The 18,918-nt window shown below is 32.9% G+C and overlaps 3 protein-coding genes across 3 annotated transcripts; 2 read left to right on the top strand and 1 right to left on the bottom strand.

The window, feature by feature from the left end:
• The first annotated feature begins 348 nt into the window (after window positions 1-348).
• On the top strand, window positions 349-2,922 carry LOC149495982 (tropinone reductase homolog At5g06060-like). Its single transcript, XM_089721128.1, has 5 exons — window positions 349-663; window positions 773-980; window positions 1,757-1,973; window positions 2,071-2,177; window positions 2,401-2,922. The coding sequence occupies exons 1-5, from the start codon at window positions 422-424 to the stop codon at window positions 2,587-2,589; spliced, it is 963 nt and encodes a 320-aa protein (XP_089577254.1). The 5' UTR covers window positions 349-421; the 3' UTR covers window positions 2,590-2,922.
• Window positions 2,923-7,402: 4,480 nt separating this feature from the next.
• Window positions 7,403-9,657, top strand: HAI1 (PP2C protein (Clade A protein phosphatases type 2C)). Its single transcript, XM_089721127.1, has 4 exons — window positions 7,403-8,255; window positions 8,333-8,671; window positions 8,822-8,927; window positions 9,023-9,657. Exons 1-4 carry the CDS (start codon window positions 7,764-7,766, stop codon window positions 9,364-9,366), a joined length of 1,281 nt encoding a protein of 426 aa, XP_089577253.1. The 5' UTR covers window positions 7,403-7,763; the 3' UTR covers window positions 9,367-9,657.
• A 4,162-nt stretch (window positions 9,658-13,819) lies between these two features.
• LOC149495980 (methylsterol monooxygenase 2-2) lies at window positions 13,820-18,611 on the bottom strand. Its single transcript, XM_089721940.1, has 7 exons — window positions 18,290-18,611; window positions 16,995-17,132; window positions 16,480-16,625; window positions 16,187-16,306; window positions 15,871-16,083; window positions 15,655-15,735; window positions 13,820-14,156 (listed from the first exon to the last, which is right to left on the bottom strand). The coding sequence occupies exons 1-7, from the start codon at window positions 18,317-18,319 to the stop codon at window positions 14,075-14,077; spliced, it is 810 nt and encodes a 269-aa protein (XP_089578066.1). The 5' UTR covers window positions 18,320-18,611; the 3' UTR covers window positions 13,820-14,074.
• Between the last annotated feature and the right edge of the window lie 307 nt (window positions 18,612-18,918).

Here is an 18,918-nt window from a genome sequence, read left to right as displayed (position 1 = left end):
AGTAAATCAAAAAAAATTGACTTTCTATAAATACCTTTAAAATTAACTGTTAGAATGGTTAATTATGAGATTTTACAAAAAATTTTAAAAAAGTAAAAAAAATTATTCTAGAACCGCTTGTTTGATTCGGTAGAACTGCCGGTTCTAACCAATTGGAAAAACTGCTGGTTCTATCTGGTTCCAGAAAGTACTTGGAACTCATGGTTCATGGTTACTCAAAACTTAAAACCAAAAACTGTATCGCAAACTCTCGATTCCGGTTCGGACCGGCTCCAGTTCTGCACTGTTCCTGTTCCGGTTCCGGAACAGAGCATGCCTTCTGTACTATAAAATGGAAAGCCAAAATTTAAACCACGTTCTTTCGCTCTTTTCAATCTTCCTTTCCTCCTTATTTCCATCTTCACTCAAAGATCTCTTTAAAATGTTTCAGGCACTGTATCAAAACTCACCTCCACACCTACACGCATATTCCCGTCCTTCTTCCTTCTCATCAAAAACGTATACCAATTGCCATTTCACCTTCTTTTACAAGCCCCAATCTACTAAAAGATCCCTTTTGATACTAAAATTGGCACAGAGTAGGAATAGCATTAGCACAAGAGATAACAGATGGACTCTTCACGGGAAAACAGCTCTTGTTACTGGTGGCACTCGCGGAATCGGGTAGATATGCATGTATATGTTCTATATAAATTGCTTTCCTTTTTCTTTTACTTGGAATTTTAATTATAATGAGAATTCATATAAATGGGTATTCATTTTTGTCTTTTAGGCGTGCGATTGTTGAGGAATTAGTGGGTCTTGGAGCTAGAGTACATACGTGTTGTAGGAATGGAAATGAGCTAAAGAATTGTTTGGAGGAATGGGATGGAATAGGATTTGCGATTAATGGGTCCCTTTGTGATGTGTCAGTTGCAGACCAAAGAGAGGAGCTTTTGGAGACTGTATCTTCTTTGTTTGATGGGAAACTCAATATCCTTGTAAGCTTTTTCATTTCTCAATATTTGTTGCTTGGATGTCTTTAGATTTAGTATCTGGAACTTGAGTAGTGTGTAAATGTAGGTTTCTAAATTGTATGCTTTATGTTTGTTTATTTGTCCATGAGAGAAATGACCTTGTGCTCGGGGTATGCAGTTTGGTATCTTCGGTTTAATTTGAACACTTGTATTGTCTGAATAAGAAGTCATTGCTTGGTGAAAATGTTAAAAGGTCTTGGCCATAAAGAGCAAGGTGCCATATGCAGGTATAGAGATGTGGCGGTAGAGCGCCCTTAAGATGGAGGGAACGTAGTCTTTGAGTAAATAAATTGGCTGAGATACCTTTAATCATAAGTACCAAAAAATAGAAAGATGTTTGTTTCGAAAGCAGTTGGTTAATAAAATAATAATTAAAACATTTACTGAAAAATGCTATCATGTAGTATTCTCCCACTTTCAAGCTATGCATGAGTAAATAAATTATGCTTCTAGGCCTACTACTATACTTGGATGCAAAAGAATGCTTAAAATTGACCATGACTAACTGAAAGTTTTTTCCTTTCGTACATTTGTGTTTAAAATTTTCCTGAAGTGATCACTTCCTGATGCCTTCAATAATGTTGTTGTCCTTCCTTGACCTGTCCAGGAGTCAGTTATCGCTTTACTGTTGATTAGAATCTATATCAGAATCACTCGTAATATTGTATTTTCTTTCACTTATTTTGAGATCTCATCATTGTTTTCTGGCATGTTAAAATCCTTATTTTTCGAATTTTTAGGTCAATAACGTTGGAACAAACATTCGAAAGCCAATGGTGGAGTTTACATCTGAGGAATTTTCTACTCTCATGGCAACCAATTTTGAATCTGGTTTCCATTTAAGCCAACTTGCTTATCCACTCTTGAAATCATCAGGAGAGGGAAGTATTGTCTTCACATCCTCTGTCTCTGGTTTTGTCTCACTCAAATCTATGTCCGTTCATGGAGCCACTAAAGGTACTGCATATAACTGTTATGGCTGTTGCAATATTGCTATACATTACTTGGATTCTAGTCTTGAAGAGTTCTGATTTTTTTTCTTTTTATTTTCCAGGAGCAATCAACCAACTAACTAAAAATTTGGCTTGTGAGTGGGCAAAAGACAACATAAGAAGCAATGCTGTTGCTCCTTGGTACATCAAAACCTCTATGGTGGAACAGGTAATTGTTTCATCACCTTGCTAATATGTTACTTTATTTGGTTTAGAATCATCCTAAGGGTTTCAGATTGCATACTTGATTAATTTCAAAGAGTGAAAATGCCTCTTTAATCTTGTTTCATCATAACGTACATGTGCATGTGTTCGGTGTTTGCTTATGTGCATGGATTTGCACATCCAATAGTTTGTTTTGGTAATCTCACTTTATTTCATCTTAATTTTAGGTCCTCAGCAGTGAAGCATATTTAGAAGAAGTATATTCTAGAACTCCTCTTCGGCGCCTCGGAGATGCAAAAGAGGTTTCATCTGTGGTAGCATTCCTTTGCTTACCTGCATCATCCTACGTAACTGGCCAGATTATTTGTGTTGATGGAGGAATGTCTGTGAATGGATTCTTCCCAAGTCATGATTAGAAGTGACTACTTAATCAATTGCCACTGCTCCCTCAAGACATAGTGCTTGCTAGTTGGCTGTTCAGAATAGCTATTAACTTCTGAGTTCATGTTGGAGGACTGAGACCCAAAAGGAAATTTCAGAAACTGTGGCAACCCTTTTCATTTGTTTTCTAAGAGTTAAAAGTGAGTTGTTTCTGCCTTCATTAGTTATTGCCGACTCATGTTAGTTCCTCCCCAGATTGTACTTGCTTCTAAAAGTTCTCCTGTTGGATGGTATCACTGAAAACATTTTGTAATCCGATCAATGTTTCTCACGAGGAAATAAGAAATTAATTGTTGATTTTAGTAGTATCAAGTGAAGAGTAAAAAGCATATAAATGATTAAATATTATGTGTAGTTTAAGATTTGAGTCATGAAGCATTCTCCAATTTGGAGCTTGACAAGTTCGAGCTCAGCTCGGCTCGGCCTTGGAAAAATTCTTTTTAAGCTATAATTTTTTATTTTATAGCTTGCAGGATCTGAGTCATGAAGCATTCTCCAATTCCAGGATTGGAGAGCCAGATGAAGTGTCTTCCTTGGTGGCATTTCTGTGTCTACCTGCAGCCTCATACATAACAGGGAAGACTATTTGTGTTGATGGAGGCATGACAGTGAATGGGCTCTTCTTCCCATAATCAGAACTTGGAAAAAGAACAATTCCCGAAGTTCTGAACAATACATTAGACATCCAATTTTACTTCTTTTCCCAAGATTAAAATTTACAACTTCCAGAATTCCTGTAACTATATATAGCTTTTATATAAAACACGGCATTAGGATGTTGATTGGCTTAGATTTCAATCTCAATAGTGTCTTCAGGGCGATAAAATGAAAGTGAAAGGAGAAATTTCAGTTGAATGATAGACCTCATTGATTGAGAAATTGTGTTTTTGTAGAACCATTTAAAAAATTGCTTCAAAGCAAATTTACGTCTTCACGAAAGGAAGAATAGTAGTATTGAATTTGCCAAGCCAGGTGATGGATTCAATCTTAGCAAGAGACAATATGAAAGAAAAGCTAAAAAGGTTTGCAACCCTTGGATCTAATCATTACAAAAAATAAATATATAAAAAACAAACAAAAATAATGATAACTTGGTATTTATATTTTATCTTTATAATTATTGATTATACATTCTTCCATTAAACATCACAAATGGTGCCCATTTGACTTAAATAACTATTTTTTAAAAAAAAATTCCAAGGGACATGATGTACAATGTTTACCCCATTAAGAGTAAATTACAATTCTATGTCCATTAAGGACAGGAACTACTTTTAATTAATAAGTCCGTTAAACACAAATTCTTTTTACCAAATAATCAAATTAAATAGCAATGAAAAAAAAAAGTAAAATTATTAGTTTATACTTGTATTTTGTGGTAACTTTGTCATTGTATTGTATTTTTAGAAATATATAGTTTTATGCATATCTTGTGTTTCGTTATATTGTTATATTCTTCTAGAGGTCAGCAAACGGTCAGTTCGATTCAAACCAAAGCGAATTGAGATAAAAAATGCATACTGAAGTTGTCTCTTAACAGATTGAATCGAATCAAAATTGCCTTTTAAATTGGATCAAACGAATTGAACCAGTCAGTTCGGTCAAGTTTGATTAATTTTACCATTTGGATTCGATTTTATGCTAAACATATGGATTTCTATGAAACCGACTCGAATTGAATAATAAATTCAATTCAAACCAAATAAATTGACAATCGAATCTCCTTGATTTTGCTGACCGAAGCAAACCGAAATGAGTCGATTCAATTCGATCCATAAGTTTGCACACCTCCTACCTTCTTCCATTAATTTTGTGTACTTTTCCATTAAATATAAGAATAAATTAGTTAGTTGTAATAAAATATAGAGACATAATAATAAGTAAATACACGAACATAGGTAATTTTGGCTAAATATAAGGACAAAAAGATTTTTTTTTTTTTAGAAAAATATAAAAATTTTGACAAGAATATAATATCATAATAGATGTTAAAAAATAGGAATAACTATGAATTTTAAAAAATACAGGATGAAATCATAATTTCTCCTTTATTTTATTTGTTGACTCCTGTTGATTATAAAAATAAATAATATTAAAATTTTAATAAATCTCAATTTAAAAAAAAAAAAAGAAAAGGAAAATCCACATAGGATTGCAAGAGATTATTTTACAATGTTAAAAAAAAAAATGGTGATTAAATTGATTAGAAATATGTGAAAGTGGTGCTTAGCCTAATCAAACAAAGTAATAACAATAATTATGTATTGTGTTTCAGTACAAAGTTAGGGAACCTACCAATTTTATGGATACAACATTTCACACACGAAAGAGAGAAAGTTGGATTGCTCTTCTCTTCTCTTACTGCATTATTAATAAAATAATAATGATAATAATAAATTCTATTACCTAATTAAGATTTTGCTTGACTTTCTAATCGACATCTGTCCATTTTAGATTAAAGTTAGATATCAATTAATTTAATTTTATAATAATCTAATGATTGTATTCAAATAGACAATGGGAACGAAGGGCCTAACCAATTTCTAACAACAACAAATTAAAAAAAAAAAAAAAAAAAAAAAAAAAAAAAAAAAAAACGAGCTTAATGAAATAACCTTTTGCGAGATTGATGGCTTCCCCTTGCTTGTAACGTGGCGCTAAGCTTTCGCCTGCTGTCAACTTCATGCACCGGACAGAGCACCAACTGCTCGCCAGCAGGATTTTACACGTGGAGCCTTCGCGGTGGGTCTTTTAGGTTCTATTGATTTTTTCCAGTGGCCCCCTCAACCACCGTACTGTACTCTCTGTCAACTGCACACGTTGTCCATTCATTTCCTTCCACGTGTATAAGAATCTACTTAAATTGATTTTGCTGTTGGTATTACTGGAAATTAATCAAATTATATAGATCAAACTTTAAATTCTTAAGTCCTATGGGCCCTTTTTCATTATATATTATTTTCTTTTTCCAAACTCAAATGATTGATGATTAAAAAGAAAGGTAAAATTAAAATTTTAAATGAATATTTGCAATGACACTCAAAAAAGTTTATTTGAATTCGTAAATGAATTTAACAAATTGAAATCTTTTAAAAAATTAAAACTTATAAGCCAACTAACCTACCTCAAGCCTATGAATTTTTATTTTCAACTAATTTTATAAAATAAAAAATAAAAATAACTTAAATTCTATTGAATATTTTAATATTATTTTAATTATTTAGATTTATTTTAACATTAGCTATTTTAATAATTATTGATTATTTTACTAACTTTTAGTTAAATGTTTATTACATACCCGTTTAATTTCTAAATATTAATATAAAATATAGACATTTAAATACATAAATCTTGTGCATCATAAATTATTATTTTACTAAAATAATAATTTATTTTATTTCGTAAATACATCATACATCTTACAGTTAAAAAAAATGTGCCCTAATCAGTTAGGTTAGTTTGTAAGCATGGCTATTTTCAATAGCGTACTCAATATTAATTGCTAAACAAAACGTTAAATACACTTGTACTACTTCTACTACTACTAGTATATGCGTACAGGTATTGTTCCGAGAGTGAAACGTGTCACGCCAGACAAAAAGTTCGGCTCCATAAACCGGGGTGGGCCATGGACACGCGGACTCAAATGAAGAACGCTTCAGCTCAGATATTCTAGAGGCGTCAACTCGTGGGCCCCTCTATGTCAACGTCATCTACTAATACGTAATACAATTTGATTGGGCCACAAGACCCCCTTGATATATAAAGTTAGAATTTAAATAAAGGAAGGAAATATGTATTGTCTCTTCAATCTCGCATTCCACGACTGTGACACGTATTACCAACTTTATCAATTAAAGAATTACAACATAATAATAATCATTAGATCATTTTTTTTCTTGAAACAATTATTAAGCCAATTTGACAGTTAAACTGAATTGTTATTAAATAATTTAATTTAATTTAATTAATATAACTCTAATTATTAATGTATTAATAAAAGAAATAAAGGATAAATTTATCATTGTAATATAACTTACTATTTCTGTTTTTAAATAATTGTGATCACCTTAGAGAAAGTATTGTACTTTAAAATACTTTATATTTATAATTTCAATAAGTAATAATTTTTTTTTCATATTTATCCGTTATAAATGATCATCAATTATTACTTTAATTCTCAAAGAAATTTTGTGTTTAGATATATTAAATTAAAAATAACATGATCAATTTACTCAATGATTCGTTATAAATTTAATGGTTTTCTAAAAAAGATAAGTATTAGAAACGTAAGGAGTATATTATCCGGTTTAATAAATTATTGAATTTATTTTTTTATAATTTATTTAATAAATTAAAAATAATTTAATAAAATATTAAATTTATTGTTGGTATTTAATTTTAAATTAAAAATAATTTATTAAATAAATAAAAACAATTAATGTTTTGTAGATTCAAACAATATATCTTTGAGTATCTACAAATAAATGTGTGATTTAACATCTCTTTATTTAAAAAAAAAAATTAAAAAGAAAAACAAAGAAGAGAGTTTTTAAAAGTTCAAAGTTTTAAACCAAAAAGGGTGCAGGAGGGGACCACATGCGTGTGAGGAAAGTAAGTACCTGTCAATTGTTGTGTTGAAATATGATTGGGCCACGTAGTTTCTTTCTCAAAACAAGATTTACACGTGTTATGTTTTTAATTTGAAGCGGCAATGATCAAACGGTGGAAGTGTGTTCGATTAGTGATGAAAAAGAGAGAGAGGGGCAGTACGTTACGCCACGAGTAGTGTACCCATGTGCCCGTGACGGTGACGGGCAGCCTGCCCATGGCGAACATACACTTCGCTAAAAACCGAAAAAGAAAGAGCGAGTCTTTGTTTGTTTGTTTCAGGTTACAGAATACAGGTTCGCTCGCTACCCAGCAACCTTTAGCTCCATGGCAGAGTCATCTTTCCTTCTCTTTAACCTCTGTCGCTTAAGCAAGCGAGCCTTTCTCTTTTGTTCTTGACCATAAAAAAAAGAGAAGGTTTTTAACCCTAATTAATCTTGATTTAATGGCGAGAAACTAACTGTATGATTAAAGAACTGTTAGGTAATAGCAAGTCCAAGGTGGTAGTAATAAAGAGGAGTTCCGTTTTCTTTTTTTAATGGCTGAGATATGCTGTGCCGTGGTGAGTGATAGCGAAGGGTCGACATCGTGTGAGGTGGGGAGTTCGAGAGCAGCTAGGCGAAGAAGAATGGAGATTAGACGGTTTAAGTTCGTTACAGGAGTTTCTCCGGCCTCGCCGGAGTCAGAGGATGGTAATAAGCGGAGAAAGGTAAAAGTTCAGACGGCGTCATTGGACTCAGCTGGGGAAAACGAGGGGGAAAAGATTGTTTTGAAGGTTGAAAATGGGAAATCGGAAACTAAAGAAATTGTAGTTTCGAACAAATCGTTGAATCTTATTTTAAGTCCGTCTGTTTCATCACCTGTTATAGATCTCGACTTGCATCCTAAATACGGCGTTGCTTCGGTTTGTGGAAGGAGAAGAGATATGGAAGACGCAGTAGCTATTTATCCTTCTTTCTGTCGTAAGGACCAAGAATCCACCACTGAATTTCATTATTACGGCGTCTACGACGGCCACGGTTGCTCTCATGTATGTCACTGGAGTTTCTTTCAAGTTTTAGGGATTATAAAATTGGAATTTTTATTTAATTTTGGAGGTTTTTTCAGGTGGCAGCGAGGTGTAGGGAGAGACTGCATGAGCTGGTCAAGGAAGAATTGTTAGTGAACAATGGAGCACCAGCTGCGACGGCGGTGGCGGTGGGCGAGTGGAAAATCGTGATGCAGAGGAGCTTTTGCCGGATGGATAAGGAGGTGATAGCATGGAATGAAGGAGTTGTTGGTGCTAATTGTAGATGTGAGATGCAAACACCAGAATGCGACACCGTTGGATCTACAGCTGTGGTCGCCGTCGTAACTCCTGACAAGATAATCGTCGCAAACTGCGGCGATTCTAGGGCCGTTTTATGCCGTAACGGCAAGGCCATCCCTCTTTCTACTGATCACAAGGTTAGTTGAACAACTAGTGATCTGCATGGGCTTAATGAAGTTTCTCTTTTAGTTTCTCGGCAATCAAACAGCCACAATGTACGTACTTCGATAATAAATTTTGAAACTTTTGGTTATTAACTTGGAAAAACTGTGCCGTTTCATGACCAGCCGGACCGTCCAGACGAGCTGAACCGGATCCAAGCTGCCGGTGGCCGTGTCATTTACTGGGATGGTCCACGGGTTCTTGGAGTTCTTGCCATGTCAAGAGCCATAGGTATTATTTTCTTTGAAGGAGTTTTTATTTTTCTTTTTAAAATTGCGTAGATTAACGTTGTTAATTGTCGTACATTATCTTGTAATCCGATTTAGGTGATAATTATCTAAAACCCTACGTCAGTTGCGAACCAGAGGTAACGGTAACGGATCGGACGGCGGAGGATGATTGTTTAATATTAGCAAGCGATGGGCTTTGGGACGTTGTGTCAAACGACACCGCATGTGGAGTGGCGCGTATGTGTTTAAAAGGAAAAGGAGGGTTTCCGGCGGATGAGAATGAGACGGTGTTGGGTGGTGGCAACACCAGTGGATGCCGCGGGGAGATGTCGGACAAAGCGTGCTCTGACGCGTCGATGTTGCTGACGAAGCTGGCCTTGGCGAGACGCAGTACTGACAACGTGAGCGTGGTCGTGGTCGATCTGCGGAGAGACACGTAGACATAAACTTATCAACTTTCTTTTTTAATTGTTTTTTTTTTTGTTTTTTTTTTTTGAATGATGATGTGTCTGGTGAGTGGGTTTTTCCTTAGGGGTAAGGAATGTAAATAGAGGGAAAGAAGGGGTTGAAAATGAAAATTTGATGAAAAAGAAAGAATAGGAAATGAAATGAGGGCCAGGCCGGCTGTAATTTGCTGGTTGTTGATCTCAAATGAAATCAGTTTTTCACCAAAAAAAAAAAAATGGTGCTATATATATATAGTAAAGAAAAGGGTGATTTGGGTATTGTAATCTTTTTTTTTTTTTCTTTATTTTGAGGCCAATCGAACCAAAAAGGAATTCTTTTAAACAATGGATATTTGTAGCTGTGAAACTCGAGAGTTAATGGAATTACAAAAGATGATTAAAAAAAAACCTTAATTAAAGATAATGAAAAAAAGATATTTCTAAGCAAAGTTCCTTTTTTAACCTCTAGTAATTTAAATATTCAACTTAATTTTTGAAGAGGAAAAGATAATAAAAAAAAATATTATCTCTGTATATAATATTTGTAGTACTTGTTAGATGTGAAATAACGCTGCTTGTATTTGAATTTTTATGTTTTTTAAAAAAACTATTATGGAGTTAATTAATTATATTATTTTTAATTTAATATTAATTTTTTAAAAAATTATTAAATTAAAGTAATAATTATTAATTATATATAAAAGGTAAATAAAAAAATTATTATTCTTTCAAACTACAAAGGATTTAGGGGTGATTATTAAATATCTTCAAAATTTGTCAAAATTAATTGTTGTATGTTAAATGCAAGATTGGGCAATATTAGAAATAGTTATATTAACAAAAGGTGCAGTCTGCGGAAGTTAGAGATAAAATAAAAGGACATAATGTCTCAGATGATACGGTCATTTATTAGCTCGCATATGCTTTGGTTCGTAAATATGACACCTTAATAATGGAGGGTGATAAAAGATTCATGAAGTAGATCTTAATTAGTTGTTGTTTATTCCATACTTTGTTCCATTCATCAATAAGTCAAATGATTATAAAATTCCAAAATTCTAAATATTTGCTTCAAATGAGATAAAATAGTTGCTTCAAATAAAATAATAATTATTCCTTGAACTTTAATGAAAAAAAAAAATATATGGAAAAATAGAATAGTTGAATGGAATCAAATATTAGGGGATAAAATTATCAATTTTTGAAAATATAAAGGTAAAATAATTAATTATGACCAAATATAGATACAAAATAGTAATCATAACAAATAGTTTTAAAGAAGAGTTATTGGGTTAAATAAAAAGTATTTAAAAAAAAAAGAAAGAAAAGAAAAGAAAGGAAAGAAGAATGGAGTGTAGCATTCCAAAAGGAATAAATAGTTGGTGGGAAGGGAATGTATGAATTGTATTGGAAAAGTATATTAAAATTGATAAATGATGTTTAAGAGGAAAAAGGAGAGAAAAGAAAAATACAAAAGCTTATATATATATATATAATGATTGATAGCTTACGCATCTCAAAGAAAGGGGACACGTATACATAGTCAAACCAAAAATATCTCAAAATGGATTGGCAATTAAATAACCTTCCACGTGGCCCCAATGTGTATTTTCTATTTTTTGCTTTATTACAAATTGGTAGGAGGCTTTGACGCCAAAGACAACCTACTCCATCGTGCAATGTATTATATTTTTTTTATGCATTTTATTATTTTTAGGAGTTGAATACATGTAAAATATCCTAAAAAGTGTTTGTTAGCTAAGAAATTGGGGGAAAAACAAAAGAGAGAAAAGAGAAAGGAGAGAATTGAGTAAATATATAGGAATGTATTATTTTATAGTTGTTGTCAAGTAATTGTTGGATGTGGTTTAGAATTGTAAAATTATTTATATTTTTAAAGAAGTTAATTTCTTTATTGATTTTTTAAGAAATATTATATTAAACGTCCTATTTTGAAACTTTGTTTTACAAAGTGTCCATTTGACTTTACATATTCAAATAATATCGTATTTATTATTCATTTACTATTTTACTCCTTTATTATCGTTGTCGTCATTATTACTGTCGTCGTTGCTACTGTTTATGCTGTCATCGCTGCCTTTGTTATCGTCATCGTTGCTGCTGTCGTCAAAAGTCACTGTTATTGTTTGTCATCGCCTTTATTGCTGTCATCGAAAGTCATTATTACTGTCGTCATCGTTGTCTTTGTTGCCGTCGTCGTTATAGTCAGAAGTCGATCGTTGAAAATCTGCCACCGGTTGTCATGATTGAATCGCATAAACCATTTCTTTTCAAGGTTATTTTTGATATTATTTATTTTTTTTGACTAAAATTGATATTATATTAATTTCCAAACTTTTTTTACATTTTGTTTAATTTTTCTGACATTTATTAAGTTGCCCCATCTTTTAATCAATTTAGGTGTTAGATCTCTCTTGGGGACGCAAGAATTGGACTTTTGGCTTAATCTTGTGTGTATAGGCTTATGAGGCCTCCCCCGAGCACCGGCCTAGTTCGCTAAGAGGAGAGGAATACTCTTGCATGTTTGATCTCATGGGTGAGGTGGCTATCAATTTATTTTGTCAAATTGGTTCTTTAATTTTAAAAAAACCATATGATATCAATCTCTCTCTCTCTAAAAAATACTATCTGATGTAAACGAAAAATGGGTTTTTGCTGTTGATTTTCGTGAGAGAAGGTTGAGCAATGGTTTGAGTTTGTACCAAAAAAAAAAAGAATCGTGCAAAGAACGAGAGGTGGAGAGAGATAAAAACGGTATTAAGATAGTCAAAAATGAGAAAATTACTTGCAATTGTGATGTTATTTAGGTCATTTTGTATTTAACAGGCAAAACACACCAGCAATTTTTAGATTCAGCTTCATATGATTTTGGGCCGGATTGACTTTGTTCAAAGCTTCTGAGCCCAAAATTTTTTCCAAAGCATATTGTTTATTCAGCCTGAGCTTGGGCCAGATAAATTTAACCCTAATAGTCCGAATTGGCCTGAATTTATATGGAAAAGTACTTTTTACAAAAGTTGATTGTTATTTTAACCAAAAAAAAAAAAAAGGTTCCCCCTTATTACTGTTTTATATTTTTCTTTCCCACTTAAAAGAAAATTTGTACTTTAATTTATTGTCTAATTTTTTTTTTCGAGTATCTTCACCTTTGAGTACGAGACTAATCACCTTTGAGTACGAGAATCTTATTTTGAGATTCATAACTATCTTTCTCCTGAATATATTTTCATGAGTACGAGACTAATCTTATTTCGTAATTCATAACTATCTTTCTCTTGAATATATTTTCATGAGTACGAGACTAATCTTATTTCGTGATTCATAACTATCTTTCTCTTGAATATATTTTCATGAATTGAACTTATGATCTAATAAATATCGTCCGCTGAGTTCAAATATATTTTACCATTTGAGCTAATGTTGATATGTTTTGTATTGTGTAATTTAACATATAACAAAATTATCAATTTAAAACTTCTATTTTCTAATAATTATGGAACAGCTTCCCACCCCACCCCGCCCCCCCCCCCCCCCCCCCCCCCCCCCCCCCCAACAATGATATCATTATTAATTTAAGAATCATAATTCACGAGCAGAGCTTTAATACCACTGCATTCTAATCTATAAAATTGCCTGATTGGTGGGCATTGAGGGATTCAAACTTCAAACCATGCCAATACGTTTTGAAAATTGACAATTCCTTTCTGCTCTATGGTAATAAAATCTCCACATGGAGATAAGTCAGATCACATACCAAGGGACCACAAACAGCTCTCATTTGCTAATAAAAGTGGTGTAGAAACTTTCTATTGTCAAATTTTCTAGGCACAGAGGAATTTTTCCTGGAAATTAAAGAGAGATTCTTTTTTCATGCAAATGTCATCATCATGGCCACTTAAATTTCTGGATTGAGTTAACCTTAACCAAATTGGTCTCACTTTTTGAAAATAAAGGAAGAGAGAGCCATATCTAAAGGCCTCAGGCTGGCTTGCTTCCCTATCCCCTTGTGATAGTTCCGACATGTTCAAAAATATACAAAATGGGAAAGCAATAATACAAAGCAAAAAGGAAGATTAGGTCATAGCACTTTAGAAGCACTTATCTCTCTTGCTTTCTGGCAAGACGAAAAAGAAAAAGGTGGGGAACCAAAATTCACTGAAACATTGTTTATCAATATTATGTTTATACAAATAATGAAATTAAAACTCCAGATTATGGAGACAAGAAAATAATAATAAAAGAAGATCCACTGTCTTCCTTCCAAAAAAGTAATATTAACATCACTTTTGAGATCAAGTCAACTGAATTAGCTAGCTGGGTCCAATTCACAAATCAAAATTATAAAGGAAAAAAAGCATCTGCAAAACAGTCTAATAAAATTAGTCTCCAGCATAGTAATTAGCGGATAAAAGAAAACGATGCACAATTTGGTGATAAGAAAAGCTTAAAATGAGACAGCAACTTCATTATCATGCAGGGAATAGGAGGAGGACACAGAAGAATGTCCAAAGAAAGCTTTCCACTGATCCAAACTACCACAAGCTGTAACATGAACATCTATTAAACATAAAACGCCGGTTGCACACAAGAAAAGGAGAGGACAAAGAACTTTTCAACGGTGCTGTTATATTAAGAACCCATTTTCTGATGCCAAGCTAATATAAAAGAATCTTCTCTAACATTACATTTGCTTGCTGCCATCTTCAACTCCATCAGTCTTCAGTGCTTTCAACTTTCTGTAACCTTTATCGGTGCCAAAAATCCTGCCATCAAAATGAAAGAGACATCAAATCATGGTCAACACTCAGACAGAATATAACAACAAAAAAATGTTTTCAGTTCTTACAGAGAACGTTTAATTATGTTTTCTTTTCTCAATTAAGTTAAAATCAATCTTAGGACTAGAAAACAAAAATTGCATCAGAATCAGGGAATAGTGTTAAATCCTAAGAAAGCATTAAACAGGTACAAGTCAATACTGATTAGCACGACACATTTTTCTTACACTCTTTCAAGCATGTCACATTAAGGAATTAGATCTTAGCAAATTAATACTCATAAGAGAATGACAAATTTCATGTTAAGAAAATGAAAAATAGGGTTAACTTCTTTGCAGAACATTATTTTCTGCCTCACCTATCATTAAATGGTCATATGATAAGATTAATAGAATACTACGACCTAGATCTAGAGCATTTTATAGGCTGCTAGCCTACTACATCCACAAATATCCACTGGCAATTTATCACCAACTTATACAACAGAAAGATTCCATGAATTCATGGAAACATTCCTCTCCTCCCTCTTTCTTTCTTTCTTTCTTTCTTTCTTTCTCTCTCTTTCTTTTTTTTTTTTTTTTTTTTCTTGCACAGGTCAAAATAAAATTTTATCAAAGAAAATAATTCACCTAAGTTCAAAGAATCAGAACATCGCTAAAATTGACAATAGAAAAGTCTCAAAAATAGGCATGGGTACCTAAATTAAACCTTTGACATGAGAGTTGCAAGCATTTCACACGCTTTTTGAGTGCAAACATGTCATAAACTGAGATATTGATACAATACTTGCATGGAAGGAGTCCTGCAAGTCTCATGCATTCAACTGCATAAACATCAACATTAAGATGTATATTTTAGCCATGACTGCAAATGGCCATTCATCAAGTACCATTCCTTGATAGAAAAAGAAATGAAGAAAATCCTTCTACAAACCTAGAGCTATATATAGGCTCTTGTAAAGGATATGTGAGAATTGATTCACCCACTTCATATATGTTGTTTATCAGTTTAGTATAATACAAGCACTCTGGAAAATTCATTTATGACTAAGACTGGACCAGCTCTCTAGGTTTTAAGTTTCAAAAAAATTTTGAACTCTGTAACAGACTGGAACAAGACTTCATTTTTATTACAAAAATTCAAGCAAACTGGAGCAAGTTCTTGTAATGGGCTGGAGTCTCAGAGGGCACTTGTCATTATGTCAAGGCGAAGGAAAATACCTAAAAGAAAATGAGCATAGAAACCCAACTAGGAAAAGTAAAGAGTCCAATATATTCCATTTTGGTGATTGAATGGTTAATGGTAGTCAGCCAAGAAGCAGAGACAAATGCTTTCTGCCTGATTCCATCTCTTTAACCACAAAAGTTCAAGAAGTTAGCTGCCATCTGGTTTTATTACTTATAAATAAAATGACAAAATTTACACATTAACCACCAAAAAGAAACGAAGACATTGCTCTAGCAAAATAAGCCAAAAAACTTACCAGTCCATATAGATGAAAGTAGATGAGTAGTTTCCAGATTTAGTATATAGCAAGCGGTGGTGATAGTCATGAAAATCAGCACTGAGAGATTTAAAACAAAATGTCAGAAACAACAAGATTAACACCTTTTCAAAAAAAAAAAAAAACGAAGATGAACAAAAAATCATAAAGCTTCAGAAATAATCATCAAGCAAGAAAGAGAAAAACACTGCTTACCCCCCATACAATGGTATGAAATTTGAAAGACTCCATGGGAAGTGGTAACCACAATGTGCTTCAACTGTCTCTAGGACTCTAAGCATCATCCATAACCACAACGTTATCAGATGGGGACCAGTGATGGCAGGACCAATAATAGTAGCAAAACCAAGGAACAGTATCTCAGCAGGGTGAGCATATTCAGACGTTAGTCCAAATGGTGTAGCATATCTGCACATGTAATAATAATAACCGGTAAGAGCACTCTAAAAGCAACTTTGAGAAATACTTGCTAAGAAATTTAGACTAATAGAACTATTAACATCTCACTTACTCATGATGGACACTGTGCACATGCTTGTACAGCCACTTTGTATGCAGAATCCGATGTCCCCAGTAGAATACAAAATCCTCCAGGATGAAGTAGAATATAATCTGTGTTAGAACTACTTTCCTGCAGAAGCAAAACCAGAATTCATGGTTCACAGGAAATCAAAATTGCTTAAGAAGAAGTCAATAATATAGGTCATCCAAAAGGGTAGCATACATGTATAGCAATTATAGCACCAGAGACTATAAATGCACAACTGAACAAAAAAGATTAGTATATAAAGAACCTGAAAATACCAGGACGGCAATGGCAGATCACTTCGCATGCCCATGTATCTGAAGACAGGATAAGAAAATAGCATAACTGGTAGATTGACACCAAAATGATATAAAAGAAGTCGCGTAATGCATTTCTCCTGAGCTGCAGGACTGTTGTTTTTTGTCTGTACAAAAGAAGCAACAAGTAAGGACACCAGAAAGAGACCAAAACGAAGCAACATAGTTTATGCCTTTAAAGCATCAATAGTGACTTCTAGAAGATCTACAGAAGTCATGCTGGGCAATGCTATTTCTAAGAAGCAAGTCCAGGCAGTTTTAAGCAGAAAATGGACAACAGAAATAACTGCTCAAGTCTAAGAGATAATACAGCTACAACCAGGCAAGAACATTTAAGGTTAAAAGACATTCGATCATGGCAACAAACCAGCCAGCTTTTATTGGATTTTGGAAATGTTTTGTTAACATCCCAACATACTGATTGGTTAGGCAAATGCAGTGCAATAGCAATAACAGCAAAGTGGAAAAAGCTATACCTGAATCTTGTATTTGCTCAGCCACCCTGCCCTTTCAAGATATATGAAAGGAAGTCCAGATAAGAAGAAGACGCTTTCATGAAGGAAAAAGCTTCCTAGACAAGCCAGTTGAAAATCACTGAAATGCGTAATCAAATACTGCAAAATTAAATAAAATTACTTGTTAATTTTTGTTAGTTTTGGGAAGAATAATAGCATATAAAGGACAATGCAACCTAAACTGATTTGACAACCTAACAGCATTCATTTGGTCAATGATTTGGTACCATTCCCATAAAATATCGTAAAACAAACGACATATAAAATAATAAACCAAAAGAAATGAAACATATAGGTACAATAAGATATGTGTTCCTAATGCAGGTAAGTATTGTCGAAACATAATGATAACTGAATTGCCATTCTAATTAATAAGACTATTTTAGCTTCCTTTCCAACACGCCATGGAATGAAATTGACAATCGTTCATGTAATTTTTGTGACATTACTTGTAGTAGCTTTTACGTTACAAACAGAATATATGGGGTATAACACCAGAGCAGGACCCAATGCATCTTAACCTCAGTTTCCATACTTACACTAAAAAAAAAAGCTTGGTTTTTTCCCCTAAAATTTTCTTTAATGCATGCAAATAATATAAAATTTCATCAAGTTGAAATAAAATTCAACTTTTAGCCAATCATATCAAATATATATAACTCCACACATTAACTAGCAATATTGCAACTAACAAAGGAATAGAATAATCCATTGCATTGCATTACATTACATCATTTAACAATTTCAGAAAAAACAGATGAACAAGCAAGCATTATAGATTCAATCGGAAGTAGGTTATAGCAAATGCCACCAGAATAGGCAAAAGAACATTTTAAAAAGAAAAAAGAAAGATAAATGAGAAAATTGTTTCATTTTTCCAAATTAATCAATTGCAGTAACCTAATCATTAGAAAACTGAAAAAGAAAAAGAAAAATCAATTCAAGCTTTTCTAACAGAAAGAAGATCTCACAATGATAATGCTTCAAATCTTCATTATCAAGCAATGAATTTAATCAAAATTTATCTATTACAAATAAATTTTTTTTTAAAAAAAAAACATTGATACTAACGTTATTACTAGCAGAAAACGAACAAAAGATCCAAAAACAAATGCTTAAATCAAAACTTAAAAAATAACAGATAAATTAGAGTTACGAAACGAGATCCAAAAAAGCAATGAGAAAGAAATGTTATCGAATCTAAGGATTTATTAGTTAAAGAGAAAACCGAAAGTAGAGAGAATGAGAGAAATTACGAGCCAGCCAGATTCGATGAGAGAAGCCATGAAGATGGAGAAGAAAAGAAGGATTCGGCAATGGCAGAAAGCGAAAAACAGAGTGACAGCAAGAGTGAGATTTATGAAGAAGAAGTAGTAGAAGCAGAACCACCAGATGAATGATGAATGATGAATGAAGGAGACAGACTGTCAGCGCCAAAGGGAATCTACTCTCGACTCTTTTTTTATTATATAATATAATTATTATTATATAAAATATCGGCTATTTTTCGGCTTTCGGCTTTTATGTGATCTCTATCGCTCTATGCATTTCGCTCACTCATTCCCTGACTCATGCTGTGAGTGTGACTCATGCTGTGAGTGTGACTCATGCGTATCTGCCTTGCTCCGGCAAACCCCCTTTCTTTTCTTTTTGTTTTTTTTTTTTTTCCAAAAAAATAAAATTCAGATTTCATTTTTCTTTAAACTAATGTTTAATTGTATTTCATTTTTCTTTCTTGTCTTAATTAAATCGAACCGACTCAATTTGGTTTGAAGTTTCAAAATATTTAATTTGATTTGGTTCGATAGAAATGAGATTTAATTACATAATTCTTGTAAGTTTTGATTTAATACGTTTTCGGTTTATCAACAGTTCTTTTTCTGCA

This window comes from Jatropha curcas, chromosome 5, assembly GCF_041381405.1.
Source record: "Jatropha curcas cultivar XTBG-Jc1 chromosome 5, XTBG_Jcur_1.0, whole genome shotgun sequence".
In the NCBI taxonomy this organism is placed as follows: Eukaryota; Viridiplantae; Streptophyta; class Magnoliopsida; order Malpighiales; family Euphorbiaceae; genus Jatropha; species Jatropha curcas.
This window is presented reverse-complemented; position numbering and strand designations above follow the sequence as displayed.

Coding starts and splice junctions, on each gene's coding strand:
- LOC149495982 (XM_089721128.1), top strand. CDS start 422: ATGTTTCAGGCACTGTATCAAAACTCACCTCCACACCTACACGCATAT. Junction 1,974..2,070: donor CGTTCATGGAGCCACTAAAG/GTACTGCATATA, acceptor TTTATTTTCCAG/GAGCAATCAACCAACTAACT. Junction 2,178..2,400: donor AAACCTCTATGGTGGAACAG/GTAATTGTTTCA, acceptor TCTTAATTTTAG/GTCCTCAGCAGTGAAGCATA.
- HAI1 (XM_089721127.1), top strand. CDS start 7,764: ATGGCTGAGATATGCTGTGCCGTGGTGAGTGATAGCGAAGGGTCGACA. Junction 8,672..8,821: donor CTCTTTCTACTGATCACAAG/GTTAGTTGAACA, acceptor TTTCATGACCAG/CCGGACCGTCCAGACGAGCT. Junction 8,928..9,022: donor TGCCATGTCAAGAGCCATAG/GTATTATTTTCT, acceptor AATCCGATTTAG/GTGATAATTATCTAAAACCC.
- LOC149495980 (XM_089721940.1), bottom strand. CDS start 18,319: ATGGCTTCTCTCATCGAATCTGGCTGGCTC. Junction 16,307..16,479: donor GATCTGCCATTGCCGTCCTG/GTATTTTCAGGT, acceptor TTGCTTCTGCAG/GAAAGTAGTTCTAACACAGA. Junction 15,736..15,870: donor TTCATACCATTGTATGGGGG/GTAAGCAGTGTT, acceptor TAAATCTCTCAG/TGCTGATTTTCATGACTATC.